At 43.6% G+C, this 22,264-nt stretch overlaps 1 protein-coding gene across 2 annotated transcripts; it reads left to right on the forward strand.

Annotated features, from left to right (window-relative positions):
• The first annotated feature begins 6 nt into the window (after window positions 1-6).
• On the forward strand, window positions 7-20,779 carry LOC144230071 (uncharacterized). 2 transcript variants are annotated; one of them, XM_077762281.1, is made up of 3 exons: window positions 7-86; window positions 3,364-3,490; window positions 15,359-20,779. In XM_077762281.1, the coding sequence occupies exons 1-3, from the start codon at window positions 54-56 to the stop codon at window positions 18,160-18,162; spliced, it is 2,964 nt and encodes a 987-aa protein (XP_077618407.1). In that variant the 5' UTR covers window positions 7-53; the 3' UTR covers window positions 18,163-20,779. The 2 variants fall into 2 exon arrangements, with proteins under 2 accessions (XP_077618407.1, XP_077618408.1); XM_077762282.1 differs by lacking the exon at window positions 7-86 and adding an exon at window positions 3,120-3,201.
• The last annotated feature ends 1,485 nt before the right edge of the window (window positions 20,780-22,264 follow it).

Below are 22,264 nucleotides of genomic sequence, written 5' to 3' on the forward strand. Positions count from 1 at the left end.
GGTGTCCGCTACTCTCCCTCCCGCCCTGGGCCCTGCTCCGCCCACACAGTCCAATGGCGGCGGCGGCGCCCAGGGACCTGGCTCAGGTAAATGCGCGGCCCCCGGGGCCTCCCCGTCACCCCCCACTCAGACCCTCAAGGCCCCAGCGCGGGGCGCTTGCTCGAGGCCCCGCCGCCCAGATACCGGTGTCCGGTTTGGGGACGCCCTCGTGGGCGGGGCCCCGTGTCTGAGCGCCGGCGTAACGCGGAGCTGGTGCAGGGGAGGGGCCGGCTGGTGCAGCGGCTGCAGGGGGGTCCGGAGGCGGGAGGATTCGGGGGTGTGGGGTCAGCCTTCTGCCCTCGGGGGACACAGGGTGTGCGGCGGGGTCACGGGGTACTGGCGGGCTGGGCTGTGGTACCTCCGTTCTGAAGACGCCGGAGGGTCGCGAACCGAAGAGAGAGACAGTCCGTGTTAGGGTGTGAATAGCTTTCCGAAAGCTGCTCACGAGAGAGAGGAAAGGGGGTGATGAAGACGAGGAGGCACCGGGAGGGCGGGTCTTATCGAAGGTCACAGAGCTGGTAGGGGGAGCACTGGGGACTGAGGCGCCGAGGTTGGTCGGCCCGTGGTCTCTTGGGTTCCAGGGCCGGGCGGGGTGCAGGGGAGGCCTGAGCTTGCAGAGACCAGCCCTGGTTGCCTTCACTCAACCGCAAGTTCTGAAGGTTGTGAAAGTTCTTATGGCACCTGCACAAGGAAGGAGAGGTTGACTCAGACCCTCACTGATCTTTACATCCCAAGTTCGGTGCCCGGGACTGGTGTCTTGAACCTCTTCCCTTGCTGTTTTTCCAGTTGCTGGGTTTTGGGACCCTGAGGATCCCCTGCGCCAAGGGTCGTGAGTGCCGGCTAAGGGTTCCATACACAGGTGTGAGATCCCAGAAATAGATACCAAACTGTGCAGACGCTTGGACAGGCACAGCCTGTCTCCATTCTCCCTGTTGAGAACAAAGAGCTGAGGGTCAGGGATCAGGCCTCTACTATGGCTGTTAAGAATCTGAGCACCTGTGGGGCGCCTGGGTGGCTTAGTTGGTTAAGTGTCCGACTTTCACTTGGGTCATGATCTCGCGGTTCGTGGGTTCGAGCCCCGCGTCGGGCTCTGTGCTGACTGCCAGTTCAGAGTCTGGAGCCTGTTTCGGATTCTGTACCTCCCTCTCTCTCTGACCCTCCCCTGCTCACGCTGTCTCTCTCTCTCTCTCTCTCTCCTAGAAATAAATAAAAAAATATTAAAAAAAAAAAGAATTTGAGCACCCGTTATGGAGGTCATGAGAGGCTTGGATAAGAGGGATGGCGGGGATCTTAATAGGCTCTATTAGGTTGTAGAAAAGATAACAGACTATGGGGGTAGGGGAGAAGGCAGGGAGCCCAGGAGGAGGCAGCTGCTGTAATCCAAATGAATGTTGATGAACCAGAGTAGTGGTCAGAGAGGTAGGTGAAAAATTGTACTCTCCCATTTTTTAACGAAGGGCAAAGTAGATTTTTTGATGTTGTAGGTGAGGGAGCAAAAAGAGTCAGGGATGAATCTGGTGTGTTTGGTCCTAGCAGCTGAAGGAAGGGATGGAAGTTCCGTCAGTTGGCATGGGGACGTTGATGGTGGGTTAATTTTCTTTGGGACTGTCAGAAGTTTCGTTTGGTCCTGTTATGAGTCCTGTTATGAGATGTTTCAGAGAACAGCACGTGGAAACAGCAAGTGAGTAGCTGGATTCTCTGGCCTGGAAATCTGGGGAGGAGGTTCAGGACGAAGACATCCAAAATTGGTGGCTGTTGTGTAGACCTTGGAGGAGCTGTGGACTATGTGTAGGTTGGGAAATGCAGCTCATCATGATAATGCCTTTGCTGGTCAAATAGAGGAGGTGCATGATGAGAGGTGATTTTCTTGCTGTGATCTGATCAGGGTTGCTGGGCACACAAACACAGGTGTAGCAGAGATGTGATCGTGGTAACCATATGGAAGAAAGGATGATCTGGCTGGTGGTGAAGGCTTCTATGGGATGAGTGGAGGCTGTGGAGGCTTGGGAGTAAATGAGCCAAGAGGACACTGAGGCCAGGCTCCTGCTTACTCAGGAGCTGTCCCCTCAGCAGTCACAACTGACTGTAGTTTCGTAGGAATTTTTGGTGAGCTTTGGTGGGGTTTGTGGTGTTCAGGCTTGTTGGTGCATAGGTCTGGGGCAGACTTTTAAAAGTGGTGACTGTAGGACCAGAATGGAACTGTGGGTCACATTTAGGAAATGTAATGTATGTTATAGCGGTAATGCTGTTAGCCGGTCAGAAAAACTAGTGTGCATGTTGAGAAGTGGTTCTTTGACTTAGCACCTATTTGACATCCTCAGTGTGAGAAACACAGGTGACGAAGAGAAGTGATAGCGTGAATGGTGTGGGAGAGAGCATATCATGGGGGTGACTACAGCTTCCGTGGCACAAGTGGGTGCAAGATGGCTTTGGAGGCAAAGGAGTAATTGAGGCAGGATGACACAATCCTTTGGGAGAGTCATCATGCCGGGCTGGGGTTTTAAGGAAGGTTGAGCAGAGAGGTTGTGAGTTGTGACTGCTGAGGGGACAGCAAGTCCAGCACAGAAGTGGCAGTGGGTCATAGCCATCTAATTAAAAAAATTATTTTTAATGTTTTTTTTTTAATTTATTTCTGAGAGACGGGGAGACACAGAATCTGAAACAGGCTCCAGGCTCTGAGCTAGCCATCAGCACAGAGCCTGACGTGGGGCTTGAACCCATGAACCGTGAGATCATGACCTGAGCCGAAGTCAGACGCTTAACCGACTGAGCCACCCAGGCACCCCCATACCCATCTAATTCATAGATGCTTCTGGGTAGCTGATTCTGAAGCAAGGCTCAGAGGCACAGAGGAAGGCTTCAAAGCAGAATTCAGGGCTTTTCCCACAGTAGACGTTGTGGGAGTGCAGCTGTGGGGACTGGAGATGTGAGAGAGGGGAGTCTGCAGAGCAGTGTGCACTTCAAGAGGAAGTGTGAGCTAAGGGCCACGGGGCCTGGTGTTGGAGGCTGAAGGGTAAAGCATGAGCCCACATTTCAGTGTGTCTTGGGAGTCTCAAAGGGAGACCCTGGGGAATTGACACTATGGTTGGGACCCTACAGGCCAGGATGAATTTGGATGACATCTCTATCCCCCCTGCTTGATGTTCCTGAGGGATGAACACGGTGAATAAGGAGACCCTGAGGATATGGGGCAATAGTGGCACCTAGGCCTGGAATTCCTGAAGCAGGGAGCCCTGGAGGAGGAGAAGCGTGGGGTAGATGTGTGGTGCGACGGATTGTGGGATCTCACAGTGTTCATGGTTTCATCTGTCCCCACTGTAACAGGATAGTGTGACCTTTGAGGATGTCGCCGTGTACTTCTCCTGGGAGGAGTGGAGGCTCCTTGATGAGGCTCAGAGATGCCTGTACCACGATGTGATGCTGGAGAACTTTGCACTTATATCCTCACTGGGTAAGGCGCTCACCCTCCCCAGTGGCCTGAACTAGGTCCTGTTCTCTCCCCACCCACCCCCTCTCAGTCTCTCTCACGTGTGGACCGTGGGCACTGCAGGTTCTCAGCTTTCTGGGTAGTTGCTGTGTTGATCGGCTGGTTTGTTTGCACTGCCCTCTTCTCTCCACTGCAGCCTCAGTACCTGCTGTACTGAACCCTTGTAGGAAAGGATTCGAGGTTACTAGATTTTTAGTAATTGTAATGGATTCCACCAAGCTTGCCCTCTATTCGTTTGATTCAGTGAGTACAGATCCATTTCACTTCTGTATCCCAAGGGTTTGGTTTGTTTAAAGTAAGCTCTACAGCCTTGGAGCTTGAACTCACAACCCTGAGATCAAGAACTGCATGCTCTACTGACTGAGCTGGCCAGGTCCCCTGTGTCCCAGGTTCTGATCCCTTCTTTTAGCTGACATGCCCTCATGTCTGCTTGTGCCGGGTTTGCAGACTGTCATAGTCACTACTTAGCTGAACTATAGGCTACTTTTCGGTGCGCTCCTGCAAGGTTTGTACTTAAGGTATATTTTCTTCCCGCCCCCCACCAGCCTTCTGGAGATAAAAAATAATATATATCCAAGTGCATAGTGAATGATTTGATATATGTGTACACTGTGATAAAATTTCCACAATTGAAGTTAATTAAATATCCATCACCTCATAAAATTATTACGTTATTTTTTTTGTATGAATGTCTAAGATCTACTTTCAGTACTTTCCGTAAATCTCAAGTATACAGCATCATTATTAACTGTAGTCACCATGCTGTATGTTACATTTTCAGAACTTTTTCATCTTACAACTGAACATTTGTACTGTTTGACCAACATCTCCCAATTTCCTCCACACCCCAGCTTCTGGCAATCGTATAGGCATACCTTGGAGATATTGCGGGTTTGGCTCCAGACCACCACAATATAGTGAACATCACAATAAACCAAGTCAGATGAATTTTTTCTTTTTCCAGTGCATGTAAAATTTATGTTTACATTGTAGTTTATTAAGTCTGCCATAGCGTTATGTCTTAAAAAACAACGTGGCTAATTTAAAAATAGTTTACTGCTGAAAAATGGTACCATCATCTAAAATTCTAGAAAGTCATCGTTTGTTGGTGAAAGGTCTTGCCTTAATGTTCATAGCTGCTGACTGCCCAGGGCGGTAGTTTGCAAGGTTGGAGTGGTAGCAATTTCTTAAAATAAGACAACAATGAAGCTTGCTGCGTTGATTGACTCTTCCTTTCATGAGTGATTTCTCTGTAGCGTGCCATGCTGTTTTATAGCATTTTACCCACAGTAGAACTCTTTCAGAACGGGAGTCAGTCCCCTCAGACCCTTTTGCTCCCTTATCAACTAAGTGTACGTAATATTCTAAATTCTTTGTTGTCATTTCCACAGTCTTCACAACATCTTCACCAGGAATAGATTCCATTTCTTTGAATTTTTTTTTTTTAATGTTTATATATCCTTAAGAGACAGAGAGAGACAGAGCATGAGCAGGGGAGGGGCAGAGAGACAAAGGAGACACAGAATTCGAAGCAGGCTTCAGGCTCTGAGCTGTCAGCACAGAGCCCGACTTGAGGCTAAAACCCACGAACCATGAGATCATGACCTGAGCCATAGTTGAACGCTTAACCGACTGAGCCACCCAGGTGCCCCTGTTTGAATTTTTTTTTAGTTTATTTTATTTTGAGAAATATCAAAAGCCCTATCAGTGCAGAACCCACGAACTGTGAGATCATGACCTGAGCCAAAATCAAAAGTCAGATGCTCACCTGAGCCACCTAGGCGCCCGTTTTTTGAATTTTTAAAAATGTAAGGGGCGCCTGGGTGGCTCAGTTGGTTAAGCGTCCAACTTCGTCTCAGGTCTTGATCTCGCGGTTCGTGGGTTCGAGCACTGCATTGGGCTCTGTGCTGACAGCCAGCTCGGAGCCTGGAGCCTGTTTCAGATTCTGTATCTCCCTCTCTCTCTGACCCTCCCCTGCTCACGCTGTCTCTCTCTCTCTCAGAAATAAATAAAACATTTAAAAAAATGTTTATTCCATCATAGTTAAATACAGTGTTTTTATATTTTTTAAAATTTGGATTCCATCACGGTAAACTATTTGCTTGTCCATATCAAGCAGCTCTTCGGCCATTCAAGTTTTATCATGAGCTTGCAGCAGTTCAGTCACATCTTCCAGCGCCACTTCCAGTTCTCTTGGCGTTTCCACCACATCTACAGTTACATTCTCCACGGAAGTCTTGAACCTTTCAGAGTCATCCATGAGGGTTGAAATCAGCTTCTTCCAGTCTCCTCTTGATACTTCGACCTCTGCCATCCGTGAATGGCAGTTAGAACAGTGAATCCTTTTCAGAAGGTTTCTATTTACTTTGGCCAGATCCATCAGAAAAATCACTGTGGCAGAACTAATCTTACAGATGATATTTCTTAAGTAATAGGACTTGAAAATCAAAATTATTCCTTGATCCATAGGCTACAGAATGGATGTTGTATTAGCAGGCATGAGACATTAAGCTCCTCATACATCTCCATCAGAGCTTGTGAGTGCTTTGTCAGTGAGCAGTGATATTTTGAAAGAAATCTTATTTTCTGAGCACTACATCTCAACAGTGGGCTTAAAATATTCAGTAAGCCATATTATAAACAGATGTGCTATAATCCAGACTTTGCTGTTCTATTTATAGCACAGGGAGAGTAGATTTAGCAGAATTCCTAAGGACCCTGGGATTTTCAGAATGATATGTGAGTCCCTAACAAGCTTGACTTCTCCAGCTAAGAAAGTGCTAGATGGCATCTTGCAGCCACAGGCTGCTTTGTCTGCATTTGGAAAATCTGTGGTTCAGTGCAGCCACCTTCATGAACGATCTCTGCTGGGTCTTCTGGAGCGCTTGCTGCAGCTTCTGTGTCAGCACGAGCTGCCCCACCTTGTCCTTTGCTGTTACAGAGATGGTTTCTTTCCTTCAGCGTCATGACCCAACCTCTGCTAACTTTAAACTTGTCTTCTGCAGCTTCCTCACCTCTGCAGCCTTCATATAAGTGGAGAGAGTTAGGGCCTTGCTCTGGATTAGGTTTTGACTTAAAGGAATGTTGCGGGCACTCTGATCTTCCGTCCAGAGCACTGAAACTTTCTCTGTATCCGTAGTAAGGCTGTTTTGTGTTCTTATCATTTGTGTGTTCCCTGGAGTAGCACTTTCTTTTTTTAAATAATTTATCCTAATTAAAAAATATATTTATTTATTTTTGAGAGAGAGACAGACAGAATGTGAGCCAGGGAGGGGCAGAGAGAGAGAAGGAGACATAAAATCTGAAACAGGCTCCAGGCTCTGAGCCATCAGCACAGAGCCTGATGCAGGGCTTGAACTCATGAACTGCAAGATCATGACCTGAGCCAAAGTCAAACACTTAGCTGACTGAGCCACCCAGGCGCCCCTGGAATAGCACTTTTATAAATGCTTGTTTATTTTATTTTGAGAGAGAAAATGAGAGAGAGAGAACGTGGGGGAGGGGCAGAGAGTGAGGGAGAGTTTGAAATCACAAAGTGTGATCCCTCAAACTTTGATCTTTGTGATCAAGATTTCTTTGGCTATTTGAGGTCATTTGGGGCTCAAATTTTAGGATTCTGTTTCTGTGTCTGGTAAAAATACCGTTGGAATTTTAATAGAGCTTGCATTCAATTTTAGGTTGCTTTATGTAGTAGAAATAATTGAATACTAATTCTTTCAGTCCACAAACATGCGATGTCTCTCCATTAATTTGTGTCTTCAATTTCTTTCATTAGTGTCTTATAATTTTCATTATACACATCTCACATTTGCTTGGCTTAATGTATTCCTAAGTATTTTATTTTTTAAAAGCTACTGTTAAATAGAATTGGTTTCTTAATTTCCTTTAAGATATTTCATTGTTAGTAATAGGCACATCTGATTTTTGTATGTAGATTTTTTATCCCGTAAATTTACTGAGTTTATTTACTCATTTTGAAAGGTTTCTAGTGGGCTTTTTNCAAATGGTTTTACTTCTTTTCTGATTTGGATGCCTTTTTTTTAACTTATTTTTTTTTTAATTTTTTAATGTTTTTATTTCTGAGAGAGAGAAAGACAGCATGAGCTGGGAGGGTCAGAGAGAGAGGGAGACACAGAACCTGAAGCAGGCTCCAGGCTGTGAGCTGTCAGCACAGAGCCCAATGCGGGGCTCGAACCCACAAACTGTGAGATTATGACCTGAGCCGAAGTTGGACGCTCAACTGACTGAGCCACCCAGGCGCCCCTGGATGCCTTTCTTTTTCTTGTCTGATTGTTCTGGATAGGACTTCTGGTACTATTTTGAATAGCAATTATGAGACTGGACATCCTTGTCTTGTTTCTGATTGTAGAGAAAAAGTTTTTACCTTTTCACTGTAGAATGTGCTTTTAGCTGTGGGCTTATATACAGCCTTTATATGTTGTGGTGTTTGTCTTATATACCTAATTTTGGGAAGTTTTTATCATAAAAGGATCCTGAATTTTGTCAAATGCTTTTTTCTATATCTGTTCATATGATCATATGAGTTTTGGTCTTCATTCTGTTAATAAGATAGAACACATTGACCGATTTACTTAATGAGGATAAATCTCACTTGATCACAGTTTATGATTCTTTTCATATACTGTTGAATTGGATTTGCTAGGATTTTGTTGACCTTTTATACATCTCTGTCCATTAGGGATGTTGGCCTGTAACTTTGTTTTCTTGTAAGGTACTTTGGTGTCCTAATTCTAGCCTCCTAAAATGAGTTTGAAAATGTTACTTCCCCTTCACATTTTTGGAAGAACTTGAGAGTTTAATCCCTAAGATGTTGATGGAAATCATCTGGTCATGACTTTTTCTTTTTTGGGATATATTTGATTACTAAATCATTTTCCTTGTCATTTGGATATTTTATGTCTCACAATTCAGTGTTGGTAGTTTGTATGTTTCTAGGACTTTATTCTAGGTTACCTAATATGTTGGTGTATAATAGTTCATAGTAGACTTTTATGATCCTTTGTGTTTCTGTGCTCCCAGTTGCAATTTCTCCTCTTTTATTTCTGCCTTAGTTTATTTGGGTCTTGCCTTTGTTCTAAATCTAGCTAAAGGTTTTTAAACTTTCTGTTCAGAAAACCAGCTCTTAGTAGTGTTTATCTTTTTATTTTTATAGTTTCTATTTGAGATCTGGCCTGATCTTTGTGTTTTCCTTTGTTTTTTCAAACTTTGGTCTTTGTTATTTTTCTCGTTTCTTAAGGTGTAAAGTAGGTTGTTTCTTTGAGTTTTTTTTTTAAGAGCTAACATTTATTGCTCTAAACTTTTTTCTTAGAACTGCCTTTTCACATTCCATATATATTTAAATATTTATTTTTATCTTTGAGAGAGAGAGAGAGAGATGTGCACGCATGAGTGGGGGAGGGGCAGAGAGAGAGGGGAACAGAGGATCTGAAGCAGGCTCTGCACTAACAGCATCAAACTTACTGAGGAGTTTGAACTCATGAACGGTGAGATCGTGATCTGAGCCGAAGTCGGACACTCAACTGACTGAGCCACCTAGGCACCCCTTACATTCCATTGATTTTGTTTCCACTTTCGTTTTTCTCAAGATATTTTTTTAATTTTGCTTTTGATTTATCCTTCGGCCAATTGATTAGATAGGCATGTGTTGTTTAATGTCCACATATTTGAATTGTTAAGCTTCCTCATGTTATTGAGGAACATTTCTAGTTTTATCCATTGTGTTAAGAAAAGGTAATTGATAGAATTTCAGTCTTCTGAAATTTGTTAAGACTTGTTTGAAATAACATATGATTTACCTTAGAGAATATTCTTTGTGCACATGAGAGTCTATGTGCTCCTATAGTGGAATGGAATGTTCTCTATATGCCTGTTCCATCCATTTGGACTAGAATGTTCAGTTCACATATATTCTTTTTAACATTTTTTGTTTGGATATCTGCTTCATGTTGAAAGGGGGATATTGATAATTAATGTTTGATTGCTGTCTTTTCTCCCTTCAGATCTAGTTGAATTTGCTTAATACTTAAATTAGATGCTTTGATGTGTGGTACGTATATACACACACACACATACAGTTCTTAGATCCTCTTGATGAATTCATTCCTTTATCATTATGTAATGATTTTCTTTGTCTCTTGTGACTATCATTGACTTAAAGTCTGTTCCATCTCCTGTAAGTATAGCTACCCCTATTCTGTTTTGGTTTCTATTTGTGTGGAATATCTTTTTCAATTCCTTCACTTTCAGTCTCTGTGTACTTAAAGCTGAAGTTACTCTAGTGTAGGCAACATGTAGCTGAATTGTGTTTTGTTTTGAGTTCAGCCACTCTGTTTTTTGATTGGAGAATTCTATTAGGACCTACTGTTGCCATCTTGTTAATTATTGTCTGAGTGTTTTCTGGTATCTTTCTTCAGGTTTTGCTGTGTTACTTGGTGATCTGATGATTTCCAATGGTGTTATTCTTTCATTCATTTCTCTTTTGTGTCTCCTATAGGTTTTTACTTTGTGGTTACCATGAGGCTTACATAAATAATCTTGGGGAAGCTGGGTGGCTCAGTCTAAGTATCTGACTCTTGATTTTGGCTCAAGTCATGATCTCACGGTTTGTGGGTTTGTGCCCTGCATCTGGCTCCGCACTGACAGCACAGAGGCTGATTGGGATTCTCTCTCCGCCCCTTCCCCCACGCATACATGCTCTCTCTCTCTCTCAATAAATAAATAAACTTAAAGAAAAAATGCCTCATCAAGAATGATGAGATGAAGTGAGGTGAATGATGTAGTCATTGTGACATAGCATTCGGAAGATATGTTATAATGAAGGAGACTCACTTACTTTTGCAGCGTTTTTTAAATTTTATTTATTTTGAGAGACAGAGAGCATAAGCAAGGAGGGGCAGAAGAAGGAGAGATGGAATCCCAAGCAGGCTTAGTGCCATCAGCACAGAGCCCAATGCAGAGCTTCAACTCACAAACTGTTAGATCATGACCTGAGCCGACCGAGATCAAGAGTTGGACACTTAACTGACTATGTTACCTAGGTGCCCCCAGTTGCTTTTGGACCTTGGTTGACCATGGGTAACTGAAACCATGGAAAGTGAAATGGATGAGGGACTCCTGTATTTTGACTATGATTATATAATTGCATTTACCAGTGTATTCTATATTTTCATGTTACTAATTAACATACTTTCATTTCAGCTTGAAGAACTGCCATAGCATCCTTTTGTAGGGTAGGTCAAGTGGTGATGAACTCCTTTAACTTCTGTTTGTCTGGGAAAGTTTTTCTTCATTTCTGAAGAACATCTTGGCTGGTAAAGTATTTTTGTTTTGCAGTTTCTTTGTTTCAGCATTTGTAGAACACACCATCCCACTCCTAGTGTTCAGTGTTGTAGCTAAGAAAACTACTCCTATCCTTATGTGGGGGGGGGTTCCCTTGTATGAATTTCTTTTCCCACAGCTTTCCAATTTTCTGTCATTACGTTTTGATTTTTATTATATAGTTGATTTTTTTTTTTTTTTGAGAGAGAGAGAAGGCACAAGTGAGCAAGGGGCAGAGAGAAAGAGAGAGAGACAGTCCCACAAGGGGTGGGGGAGAGAGATGTGGGGCTCATCTGGGCTCATGATCACTCAAAGTGGGGCTCCAGCTCAGCGATGTGGGACTTGAACTCACAAACTGTGAGATCATAACCTGAAGTCAGACTCAACAACTGAAGCCACCCAGGTGCCCCATATAGTTGACCTTTGAACAACACAGCGATTAGGGGCGCCAACCCCCATGCAGCAAAAAATCCATGTATAACTTTTGACTCCCCCCAGAACTTAGGTAATAATAGCCTACTCTTCACCTAAGCCTACTAATAACATAAAGTCAATTAACTCATATTTTATATGTTATACATCTACTGTATTATTACATTAAAGTAAGCTAGAGAAAAGAAAATGCGAAAATCATAAGGAAGAGTAAATATGTTTACCATATTTTACTGTATTTATTGGAAGAAGTCTGCTTATAAATGAGTCTGCACAGTTCAAACCCATGCTGTTCAAAAGGGCCACTGTAATGTGTCCTTTTTTTTTCTTTTTAAGATTTTGTTTTTAAGTAACCTATACCCAACCTGAGGCTTAAACTCACGACCCCAAGATCAAAAGTCTCATGCTCTTCTGACTGAACCAGCCAGGAACCCGTGTAATGTGTATTGGTGAAATCCTCTTTGGTTTGAATCTTTCTGAGGACTCATAAGCATCATATACCCATATGTTCATGTCTCTTCCCAGATCTGGGAAGTTTTCATCCATTACGTTAGAATCTATTACTGTTTAAATCAGATTTCTGTCCCTGCCTATCTGTCTTCTCCTTTAGGACCGCCATAATGCAAATACTGTTTTATGATGATGTATTATGATCTGTATAGACTTTCTATTTATTCTTTCATTGTCTTTTTTCTGATTTGAATAATTTCAAAAGATGTGTCCCAGTTTCAGATTCATTTTTTTGATTGATCAAGTTGGCTGCTGATGCTCTCTATTTTTTTGTTTCATTCATTGTATTCTTCATAACTTTTTTATTATTAAATTTAAATTCCAGTGTAATTAATATATAGTGTTATATTTGTTTTAGGTGTACAACATAGTATATCATAATTTGGTTCTTTTATGTATTTTCTAATCTGTCTGATGAAAATCTGGTTTGTAATTGTTTTCCTTATTTCATTAAATTGTCTGTGTTTTCTTGTAGCTCACTGAACTTCCTTAAGACAATTATTTTGAATTCTTTGACAGTTCATAGATCTGCATTTCTTTGAGGTTACTGATAAATTACTGTGTTCCTTTGAGGGTGTTCTTTTGCTTTGATTTTTTTGTTTCTTTTAGCCTTGCATTGACGTCTCTGCATTTCATGGAGTAGTCACTTCCAGACTTTACAGAAGGTTTTAGTGGGGAGGATCTGTACCTGTGTGTGAATATGAGTGTACCAGCTTGGTGGGGTATGGCAGTTTCCACTACAAGATGGCCAAGAGGCTTGGTGTCTGCAGCTCTGTCATCTGAGATCAGTGTTAGCAAAGACTGCAGGAGTCCTCAATCGCTAAGGCTTTTGTGTCCACAGTAGTAGAGAATCTCCTCCTGCAGGAAATGTTTTGGCTGTGGGGTTCCCATTTTGATGCCCAGTCCAGCTCTTGGGTGTATTTGTGGTGGTGGTAGCGGTAGCATTGGTGTCTGATGTGCAGACACCCACAGAGTGGGTACAGGTCTGGTTTCTAGAGTGTGAATTGACACGGAGCAATAGCAGTTCTAGGTCCCAGATGCTGAATAGTCCAGTGTTGACTTTGCTGTGTGAGATGCAGTTGGACACTGAGCATCGATGGAGCCTGTGACGGGAACATGGGTACACTCAGATGGTGTGTCTGGGTTTTGAGTTGCTGGCTAGCCCACAGCAGCCATGGCTTTGGTACTTGAGGCCTGGGCACTCAGGTGACAGCCATGGAGTCAGGTTATGGAATACAGGCAACCATGGAGAGTTGCATCTCTGGGGTCCAGGGTGTGTGCGGGGCTGATGTGAATGCCAGCTCTGCTCCTGGGATGGAACAACAGCTCTTTTTTTGGCAGAGGGGGCAACTCAGCGTATTATTCCCTGGCAGGTCCCCCATGGTGGTGTTAGCTGTCGGTTACCTTAGTGCAAAAGGTGCCAGGGTCTTCTGCAGAGCAGACAGCGGGGGTCCGTGCCTGTAAACACCTGGACACCTCTGCTGTGTAACCTGTGATGGTCCACAGCTGTAGTGGGACTTGTTGAGGGTCTGTGCAGCAAAGGCTGCTGAGGTCCTCTGCAGAGGAAGCCACTGCAGAATGCAGTGGCATCACCTCTTTGGCTGAGATATATTTTCTGTCTCCCCGAGTGTCCCCACTAAGCCGGTGTCCTCATTGATCCTTTCTGTGGTTATTCTCCTTTTTGTGTGCCCCCTTGTGTTACTGTCGTGTCTTAATTGGACTTTCTCTAAATATACTTTTTTAATGTTAGAGAGAGAGAGGGAGAGAGCAAGAAGGGGAGGGGCAGAGAGAAAGGTAAAGAGAAAATCCCTAGTAAGCTCCACCCTGTCAGTGCAGAGCCCAATGAGGGGCTCAGTCCCATCAACTGTGAGATTATGACCTTGCCAAAATCAGGAGTCAGATGCCTAACCAGCTGAGCCATCCAGGTGCCCCTCTTTTTAAACATTTTCTTAGGGGCACCTGGGTGGCTCAGTCGATTAAGTGTCCGACTTCGGCTTAGGTCATGATCTCACGGTTCGTGAGTTCACGCCCTGTGTCGGGCTCTGTGTTGACGGCTCGGAGCCTGAAGCCTGCTTCAGATTCTGTGTGTGTGTCTCTCTCTCTGCCCCTCCCCTGCTCATGCTCTGTCTCTCTCTGTCTCAAAAATGAATAAACGTTAAAAAGCTTTTTTTAATTAAAAAAATTTTTTATTTAAGTGAAAGTTTGCTAACATACACTGTAATAATGGTTTTAGGAGTAGAATTTAGTGATTTATCACTTACATATAACACCCAGTGCTCATCCCAACAAGTGTCCTCCTGAATGCCTGGCACCCATTTAGCCCATCCTCCACTCACATCCCCTCCAGCAACCCTCAGTTTGCTCTCTGTGTTTAAGAGTCTCTTATGGTTGCCTTCCACTCTGTTTTTATCTTATTTTTCCTTCCCTTCCCCTATGTTATTCTGTTTTGTTTCTTAAACTCTACATATGAATGAAATCATAGGATATTTGTCTTTCTTTGACTGACTTATTTCACTTAGCACGTCATTGCAAATGGCAAGATTTCATTCTTTTCAGTGAGTAATACTCCATTGTGTGTGTGTATGTATACACATGCCACATCATCTTTATCCATTCATTAGTCAAAGGACATTTGGGTTCTTTCCATAATTTGGCTATTGTTGATAGCCAGGCACCCCTCTTAATTGGACTCCTAAGCCTGTTAAGGTCAAAGGCTGGTTTCCTCTGCTGTCATGCTGACATCATCTAACCTTCCTGTCTTTTCTAGGTCTCTTGTGTGCTGGATAGCCCTGGGACAGGGCTGGCTATTCATTTGCCCTGTTTTTTCCTTAGAACTTATATCATTCATGTCCCATGTAGTTGCTCAGGACTCACTGGCAAGAATCCTTGTGTATCACGGGATGGACATGACTCCAGATGTGGCAAAGTGGACTTGGTGGGGGAAGGATGGGGGCCAGTCCTAGTGAATGGCCAGTGAGAGTGTGCCATCAGGGATGTGTCCAGATTACACCAGGAACCTGTTTTTATTCACCCCCACTTTTCACGCCATTTCCACTGGCTGTACTTCATTTCTACCTTTTTTCTTCTCCAGTTTGACACTTTGCCAATTTCTCATCATTTCTACTATGACTTCCAGTGCAGTGTGGTCATCATCTCTCTGGACACCTTACCGATTTCTGTCACTATTCTGTGTGCTCCAACATTAGCCATGAGTTATTTTAATGGGCTTGGATACATGCTTCTACTCAGCCTTTCATCAGCAGTGGCAAAGGTCCTTCCAGAAACCATTGGCAGAGAAATGAGTTGTAGTCCTTACCTCTCTTCCTTGTCTCCTATGCTGTCTTTGTATCCTTCCCTGTTGGGTTATCCAGCAGTCTGTGACCTTAGGGTCCCAGGAATGCATAGTGGCTGTTCCTTCAACTGATTTCTGACTCCTGTGTCTTAAAAAGCATCCCATAAACTCGTACATACACGAGACAGGTGCTTATGTGTAATGGGCTTACCTCCTCATGGTAGTCACCATGTATTTCATCAGAGTTTCTTTGCGTTCAGGTTGCTGCTGTGGAGCAGAGGATGCGGACTCACCCCTTGAACAGAACGTTTCCGTAGGTGTGTCACAGGCCAGCGCATCCGAGGCAGCTCTGTCTTCCCGGAAGAGCCACCCCTGTGAGATGTGTGGTCCGGTCTTGAGAGACATTTTCCGCTTGGCTGAGCACCAGGGAAAACCAAGCAACCAGAAACTGTTGCGGTGTGGGGCATGCGCAAAGCGATTTTCTTTCATTGTAAACTTTGAGCAGCAGCTGGAGCAACACATGAGAGAGAAACCATTCAGAAGCAGTGTGGACACGGCCTCTTTTGTGAAGAGCTGTGGATTCCACGATTCAGGAAAGCCCTTTACCTGTGGAGAAATTGAGAAAGACTTCCTGCTCGGCTTGGGGCATGTGCAGCAAGGGGCCACTTATACTGGGGAAAAGCCAAACAGAATCAGCCAGTGCAGGGTAACTTTACAGAGCAGAAAAAGTCATTACACGTGGGGAGATTGCAAGAAAGCCTTTGGTCCCAAACACACACTTTCTCAGGACCAGTGTTTTGTGTGCAGTGAATGTGGGAAAACATTCAGGTACAGATCTTCATTTGCTATCCACCAGAGATTCCATACTGGGAAAAGACATCATGAGTTTGGTGAATGTGGAAAATCCCTTCGGCAAAGTTCAACCCTCAGTCAACATGGAAAGACTCACTCTGGATCCAGGCAATACAAGTGCAGCAAATGTGGGAAATCCTTAAGCCACAAATCCGTCCTCATTCATCCCCAGCGATGGCACAGTGGAGAAAACAGTTATGTGTGTGGTGAATGTGCAGAATCTTTTAGTCAGAGCCCAGTGCTAATTCCATGTAGAGTTCAAACTGGAGAAAGGCCTTATAAGTGTGGTGACTGTGCAAAATCTTTTACCTCTATTTCTGCCCTCAGTTATCATCAGAGATCTCACACAGGGGAAAGGCCCTATGAGTGCAGTGAATGTGGGAAGTCTTTTATCTCTAGGTCTGACCTCCGTTATCATCAGAGAGTTCATTCTGGAGAGAGGCCTTATGAGTGCAGTGAGTGTGGGAAATCCTTTATCACTCGTACTGCTCTCCGTTATCATCACAGAGTTCACACCGGAGAGAGGCCTTATGAGTGCAGTGAATGTGGCAAGTCCTTTACTCGAAGAAATAACCTCATTATACACCTAAGAGTTCACTCCGGTGAAAGACCTTATGAGTGTAGTGAATGTGGGAAATCTTTTACCTTTAGCTCCAGCCTGCGTTACCACCACAGAGTTCACACAGGAGAAAGACCTTATGAGTGTAGTGAATGTGGGAAATCTTTTAACAATAGGTGGACACTCATTCGACACCGGAGAATTCACACAGGAGAGAAGCCTTATGTGTGCAATAAATGTGGGAAATCTTTTACCTGTAGCTCCACCCTCCAGTATCATCACCGAGGTCACCTCGGAGAGAGGCCTTATGAGTGCAATGAATGTGGGAGATCTTTTACTACTAGTTCTGCCCTCCGTTATCACCAGAGAGTTCACACTGGAGAAAGGCCTTATGAGTGCAACGAATGTGGGAAATCTTTTATTTCTAGGTCTGACCTCCATTATCATCATAGAGTTCATTCTGGAGAAAGGCCTTACGAGTGTAGTGAATGTGGGAAATCCTTTATCCGAAGAAATAACCTCATTTTACATCAGAGAGTTCACACAGGAGAAAGGCCTTACAAGTGTAGCGAATGTGGGAAATCTTTTAATAATAGGTGGACTCTGATTCAACACCAGAGAGTTCACACAGGAGAAAAACCGTATGTGTGCAATGAATGTGGGAAATCTTTTACCTGTAGCTCTACACTCTGTTACCATCAAAGAGTTCATGAAGGTAAAAGGCCATATGAGTGCAGTGAATGTGGGAAATCTTTTACCTCCAGTTCTACCCTGCGTTACCATCAGAGAGTTCACACAGGAGAGAGGCCTTACAAGTGCAGTGAATGTGGGAAATCTTTTACCTTTAGTGCCAGCCTTCGTTATCATCACCGAGTGCATAGTGGAGAAAGGCCTTATGAGTGCAGTGAATGTGGGAAATCCTTTAAGGATAGATCACAATTCAATAAACACCGGAGAACTCACACGGGAGAAAGGCCTTATGAGTGCAGTGAATGTGGGAAGACTTTTAGCCAAAAATCTTCCCTGTCAATACACCAGAGAATTCACAACAGTGAACGATCTTATGAGTGTAGTGCTTGTGGGAAGTCTTTTACATCTATCTCTGGCCTTGGTTATCATCATAGAGTTCATAAAGGAGAAAAGCCTTATCAGTGCAGTGAATGTGGGAAGTCTTTTACCAACAGCTCCATACTGATTCGACACCAGAGAGTTCACACAGGAGAAAGACCTTATGTGTGCAGTGAGTGTGGGAAATCTTTTACCAGTAGTGCTACCCTCTCTTATCATCAGAGAGTTCATGCAGGTAAAAGGCCTTATGAATGCAGTGAATGCGGGAAATCTTTTACTTCGAGTTCCACCCTCCGTTACCATCAGAGAGTTCATGCAGGAGACAGGCCTTATGGGTGTAGTGAATGTGGGAAATCTTTTATCTCTAGCTCCAAGCTACGTTATCATCAGAGAGTTCACACTGGAGAAAGGCCTTACGAGTGCAGCGAATGTGGAAAATCCTTCAGGGACAGTTCCCAATTCAGTCAACACCGGAGAGGTCACACTGGAGAAAGGCCTTATGAGTGCAGTGAATGTGGGAAATTTTTTACACGAAAATCTACACTCTCTCAACATCAGAGAGTTCACGCTAGAGAAAGGCCTTAGGTGTGCAGGGAATGTGCAATTTCCTATCCACTGTAACAATACTGGAGGGAGCTCTGAGGAGTTCTCTATCTGGACTGAATCTCAGACATGTAAACATGCACAGTGGGGAGGTCCCTTGTAAGTTTCAGTGATGTAGTAAGCTGTGTAAATATGTTGCACTTTCCATACTGTCCAGGGCTCTTTCCAGATATAGGTCATGGCTAGGTCTTGTGTTCAAAGCCTTTTCACCTCTGCCACCTGGCAGGTCCACAAAAGTGTGCATCAGATTACCACCACAGTGTGTTCAGGGATGCTGACCTTTGTTCTCTTGTGAATTGGATCAAATTAGGAGTAACCCTGAAGGTTAGCTTCCCCATCTCCTTGACTACCTTGGGCATGAACCTGAATCATTGATGACCCAGAGAATATGAGTTTGGCTGGCAGCTTATAGAGAATGACTACCTTTTTCAGGGACATGATGGTTTCCTGTGATACTTGTGAGATGTTTTCCCAGATTCCAAGTTACAAACTTGAGAACGGTCTGCCGCACATTGCTTTGGCTTATCCGATAATCAAGGCCTTACTTTTTTTTTTAATGTTTATTTTTGAGAGAGCTAGCACATGAGCAGGAGAAGGGCCAAGAGAGGGAGACACAGAATGTGAAGCAGGCTCCAGGCTCTGAGCTGTCAGTACAGAGCCCAATGTGGGGCTTGAACCCACAAACTCTGAGATCACGACCTGAGCCAAAGTCGGATGCTTAACCAACTGAGCCACCCAGGTGACCTCGAGGCCTTACTTTTTAAGTCCTCTTTAATCTTGGATGTTCTACTTACTCTGTGGGGAAGTTTATAAATAGATTTGGGCTCAACAGCCATCAGAGGGTGAACTTTTTAGAAGTCTCAAATTGTCCATGCCTGAGGACCGAGAGGATGATGGCAGAAAATAGCGTGCCAGCTTTGACCAAATTTGCATCACTGACCCACAACCTCTGAAAAACTGCAGGGCTTTCTGGTTTTCATTTGAGGTCTGGATGCTTTGTTTTCGGAGTCTCGGTGATGCCCCCAGGCAAGGGACAGATGTGAGACTCTCAGATGCCTTTGAAAGCAGCATGGTTTTTCCCTTTCTCAGAGGAGCTATCACAGGGGGTGTCAGTACTGTTGAGGTGTTTTCTTCCCCAGCTCTGCAAACAGCCACATGCCCTGATGTCCACAATCCATTGGGCCAAGGTTACTGGTTGTAAGACTACAGGTGTCTGGAGAAACCATGATTTGTACAGAGACACTGGCTTAATAGAGAGTGGAGGAAACTGCAGCCAAGTAGACGGAATGTGCCTCTTCTAAAAATGTGTCCAGAAAAGTTTCTGTGACTATGACTTCAGGATCAATGTGTACACAATTCTCAGGACCTCCGGGCACATTTACCTTATGTAGCTAAAGTCATTGTCAGAAAAAAATAAAATAATCAAAAGGTCTTGTGGATTCTGTGATGTTTGCCTCAAAGCTGTTACCACACAGACAGGAAAAGGAAAAAAAAAAAAGAAGGATCTATATTTCTGGGATGTGAAAGCATTCCTGTTGCCTTGTATGGAAATACTCTTCACTGTTCTCCACGTTTGCTGTCACTGAGGTGATCCCCCTGTAGTAGTGGGGAAGAGAGATGGAGTCAGTGTGGGGTTGCTAAACCTGTTTTCCAAAAACAGACATTCTATAATCTTCCTTGCCCCTCCCACCTCACCAGGTAACTGTTTACTTTCTGTTACAATAGATGGATGGATACCTTTGAATTTTTTGAGTTTATGCTTGGAATTTTTACTTCATGTGTTGCAATTACTTTGGATTCATCAATGATACTATATGAATAGTGGGTTTTGTTTTTTGCTGAGTACTGTTTTGGGATATACCAGTTTATCCATATTTCAGTGTGTGAGGATTTGATTTTTTTCTAGATTTTGACTACTGACGATAAGGCTAGTATAAACATTAGTGTTCTTTATGTGAATGTATGTTTCTTTCATCTTCTGTCAGTAACTTAGAGTGTAATGTCTGGGTTACAGGGTAGGTAAATGTTTTACTTTTGATTATACATTTTGCATCTTCCTGGCAGTGTCTCAGAGTTCCATTTCCTCCGTTTGGCCAATCATTTTAATTTTAGTCCTTTGAAGTTTTTAATGTTATCTCGCTTTCTGTTTAAATTGCATTTCTGTAAGGATTCACAATGGGCATTTTTTTTCAATGTTCATTTGCTGTCTACATCTTTGGTAACATGTCTGCACATATCTTTTTCCTATTTGAGTTTTGGCTATCTTCCTTTAAGAAACAGGACAGTGAAACTGTGTGTGTGTGTATGTGTGTGTGTGCGCGCGCGTGCTGTTCACAATGGGATGGACAGTTATGCTGTACCCTTTTAAATTTTTTCTGCATTATTGGGGCGCCTGGGTGGCTTAGTCGGTTAAGCATCCGACTTTCGCTTAGGTCATGATCTCGCGGTTCGTGGGTTCGAGCCTCGCGTCGGGCTCTGTGCTGACTGCCAGCTCAGAGCCTGGAGCCTATTTCAGAGTCTGTGTCTCCCTCTCTCTGACCCTCCCCTGCTCACGCTGTCTCTCTCTCTCCCCTAGAAATAAATAAAAATATTTAAAAACAATAAATTTTTTCTGCATTATTAACATATTCTCCATAACATTCTTAAGTCCAGTCATTGAGGAATACAATAAAGCCTTGCTTTGTAGTGGTTACCCATTTTCCTGCTATCACCATTGGGGCTGGTGGGTTAGAGCCGATGGGGGATAAGGTTGGATTAGGAATGGCTGGCCTGGACTTTGAGTCCAAAAACCTGGCCAGGGGTTGATGATGTAGAGGTCATTGATCACATTCCCTAGGTCCGGTCCAGGCTGCCTATGTTTAATTCTTGGATTCCTGGCCACAGTAAGGACCCACAGGCAAATGCCCCCATTGGGGGCCTCAGTTTGCTCCTATGTAAAATGGAGATTAGGAGCTTCCCTACCCCTGGTTCACTGGAAGATGTGAAGAGCTGAGGTGTCCATTCCTGTCCATTCCACCTGTGGGGGCATCTTAGAGCCAGACACTGGTAGCTCTCTCAGTTACCACCAGACCCCTGTGCTCCCAAATGTGTGCTGGAAAGAAATAGGGCTTCTCAGAAGCCCCTGATCCAGGTCAGTCCTGAAAACCCAACTGTAGAGAGGAGGGTCTGTGCAATACCAAGGTCTTGGTGTCAATTTCCCACCTGAGAATATCTGAGCAACTAGCTAGGGACCCCTGATCCTGTTTGCTGACTATGACATAGAGGGGATGATGGAGTTTAACTGGACCCCTGGGAGCATCAATAAAAGTTAACAAAACACTGAGAACTAAATCATGCTGGAATCCCATAGGATTTTGAGCTTACTGTACATGATGTTTTTATATCAAGTTTTTAATAAAAATATATACGTGATTTTCCTTTTTCACAAGTCTCTCACTGTGTTAACTCTGACTTATTGGGATTTATATTGCATTAGTAATAGCCTAGTTTTCTTTGTTCTATAGAGTGCCACATAAATCAACATATTTACTGTGGACTTTTGCCCAATCCATCTATATATGACCTAGTTTATTTTCTCTTCTGAGTCACTCTGTAACTGCAGCCAAGAGCATGCCAGTCAGTTGGTGGACTATCAAAGAAATATTTTGATTCATTTTCATATATACTGGGAGATCTCTTACGGACCTCTACTTACCCTAACTGCTGAATTAATTCTTCTCACGCCCTCTCAAAACAAATTTATGATGCTTAAATGCAAAATGATGAGTACTATTAAGGTGTGTTATTCCTCATGCCAGAGATTCTTTACACATAGTTAACATTTTGAGTTCATTAAAGATCTTTTTTTTCTTTTAAAAATTCAGTGCAGGTTTTATTTATTTAAAATTTAAATTGTTTAATATGTAAACGACAGATGACTACCAAAAAGCATTTTTTTCAAAAAGCATTCTTATTTTAATTTTTTAAAAATTTTTATAGTTTTTATTTATTTTTGAGACAGAGACAGAGCCTGAGCGAGGAAGGGGCAGAGAAGGAAAAACAGAATCCGAAACAGGCTCCAGGCTCTGAGCTGCCAGCACAGAAC

Source organism: Crocuta crocuta, unplaced genomic scaffold (genome assembly GCF_008692635.1).
Source record: "Crocuta crocuta isolate KB4526 unplaced genomic scaffold, BGI_CrCroc_1.0 scaffold370, whole genome shotgun sequence".
Classification (NCBI taxonomy): domain Eukaryota; kingdom Metazoa; phylum Chordata; class Mammalia; order Carnivora; family Hyaenidae; genus Crocuta; species Crocuta crocuta.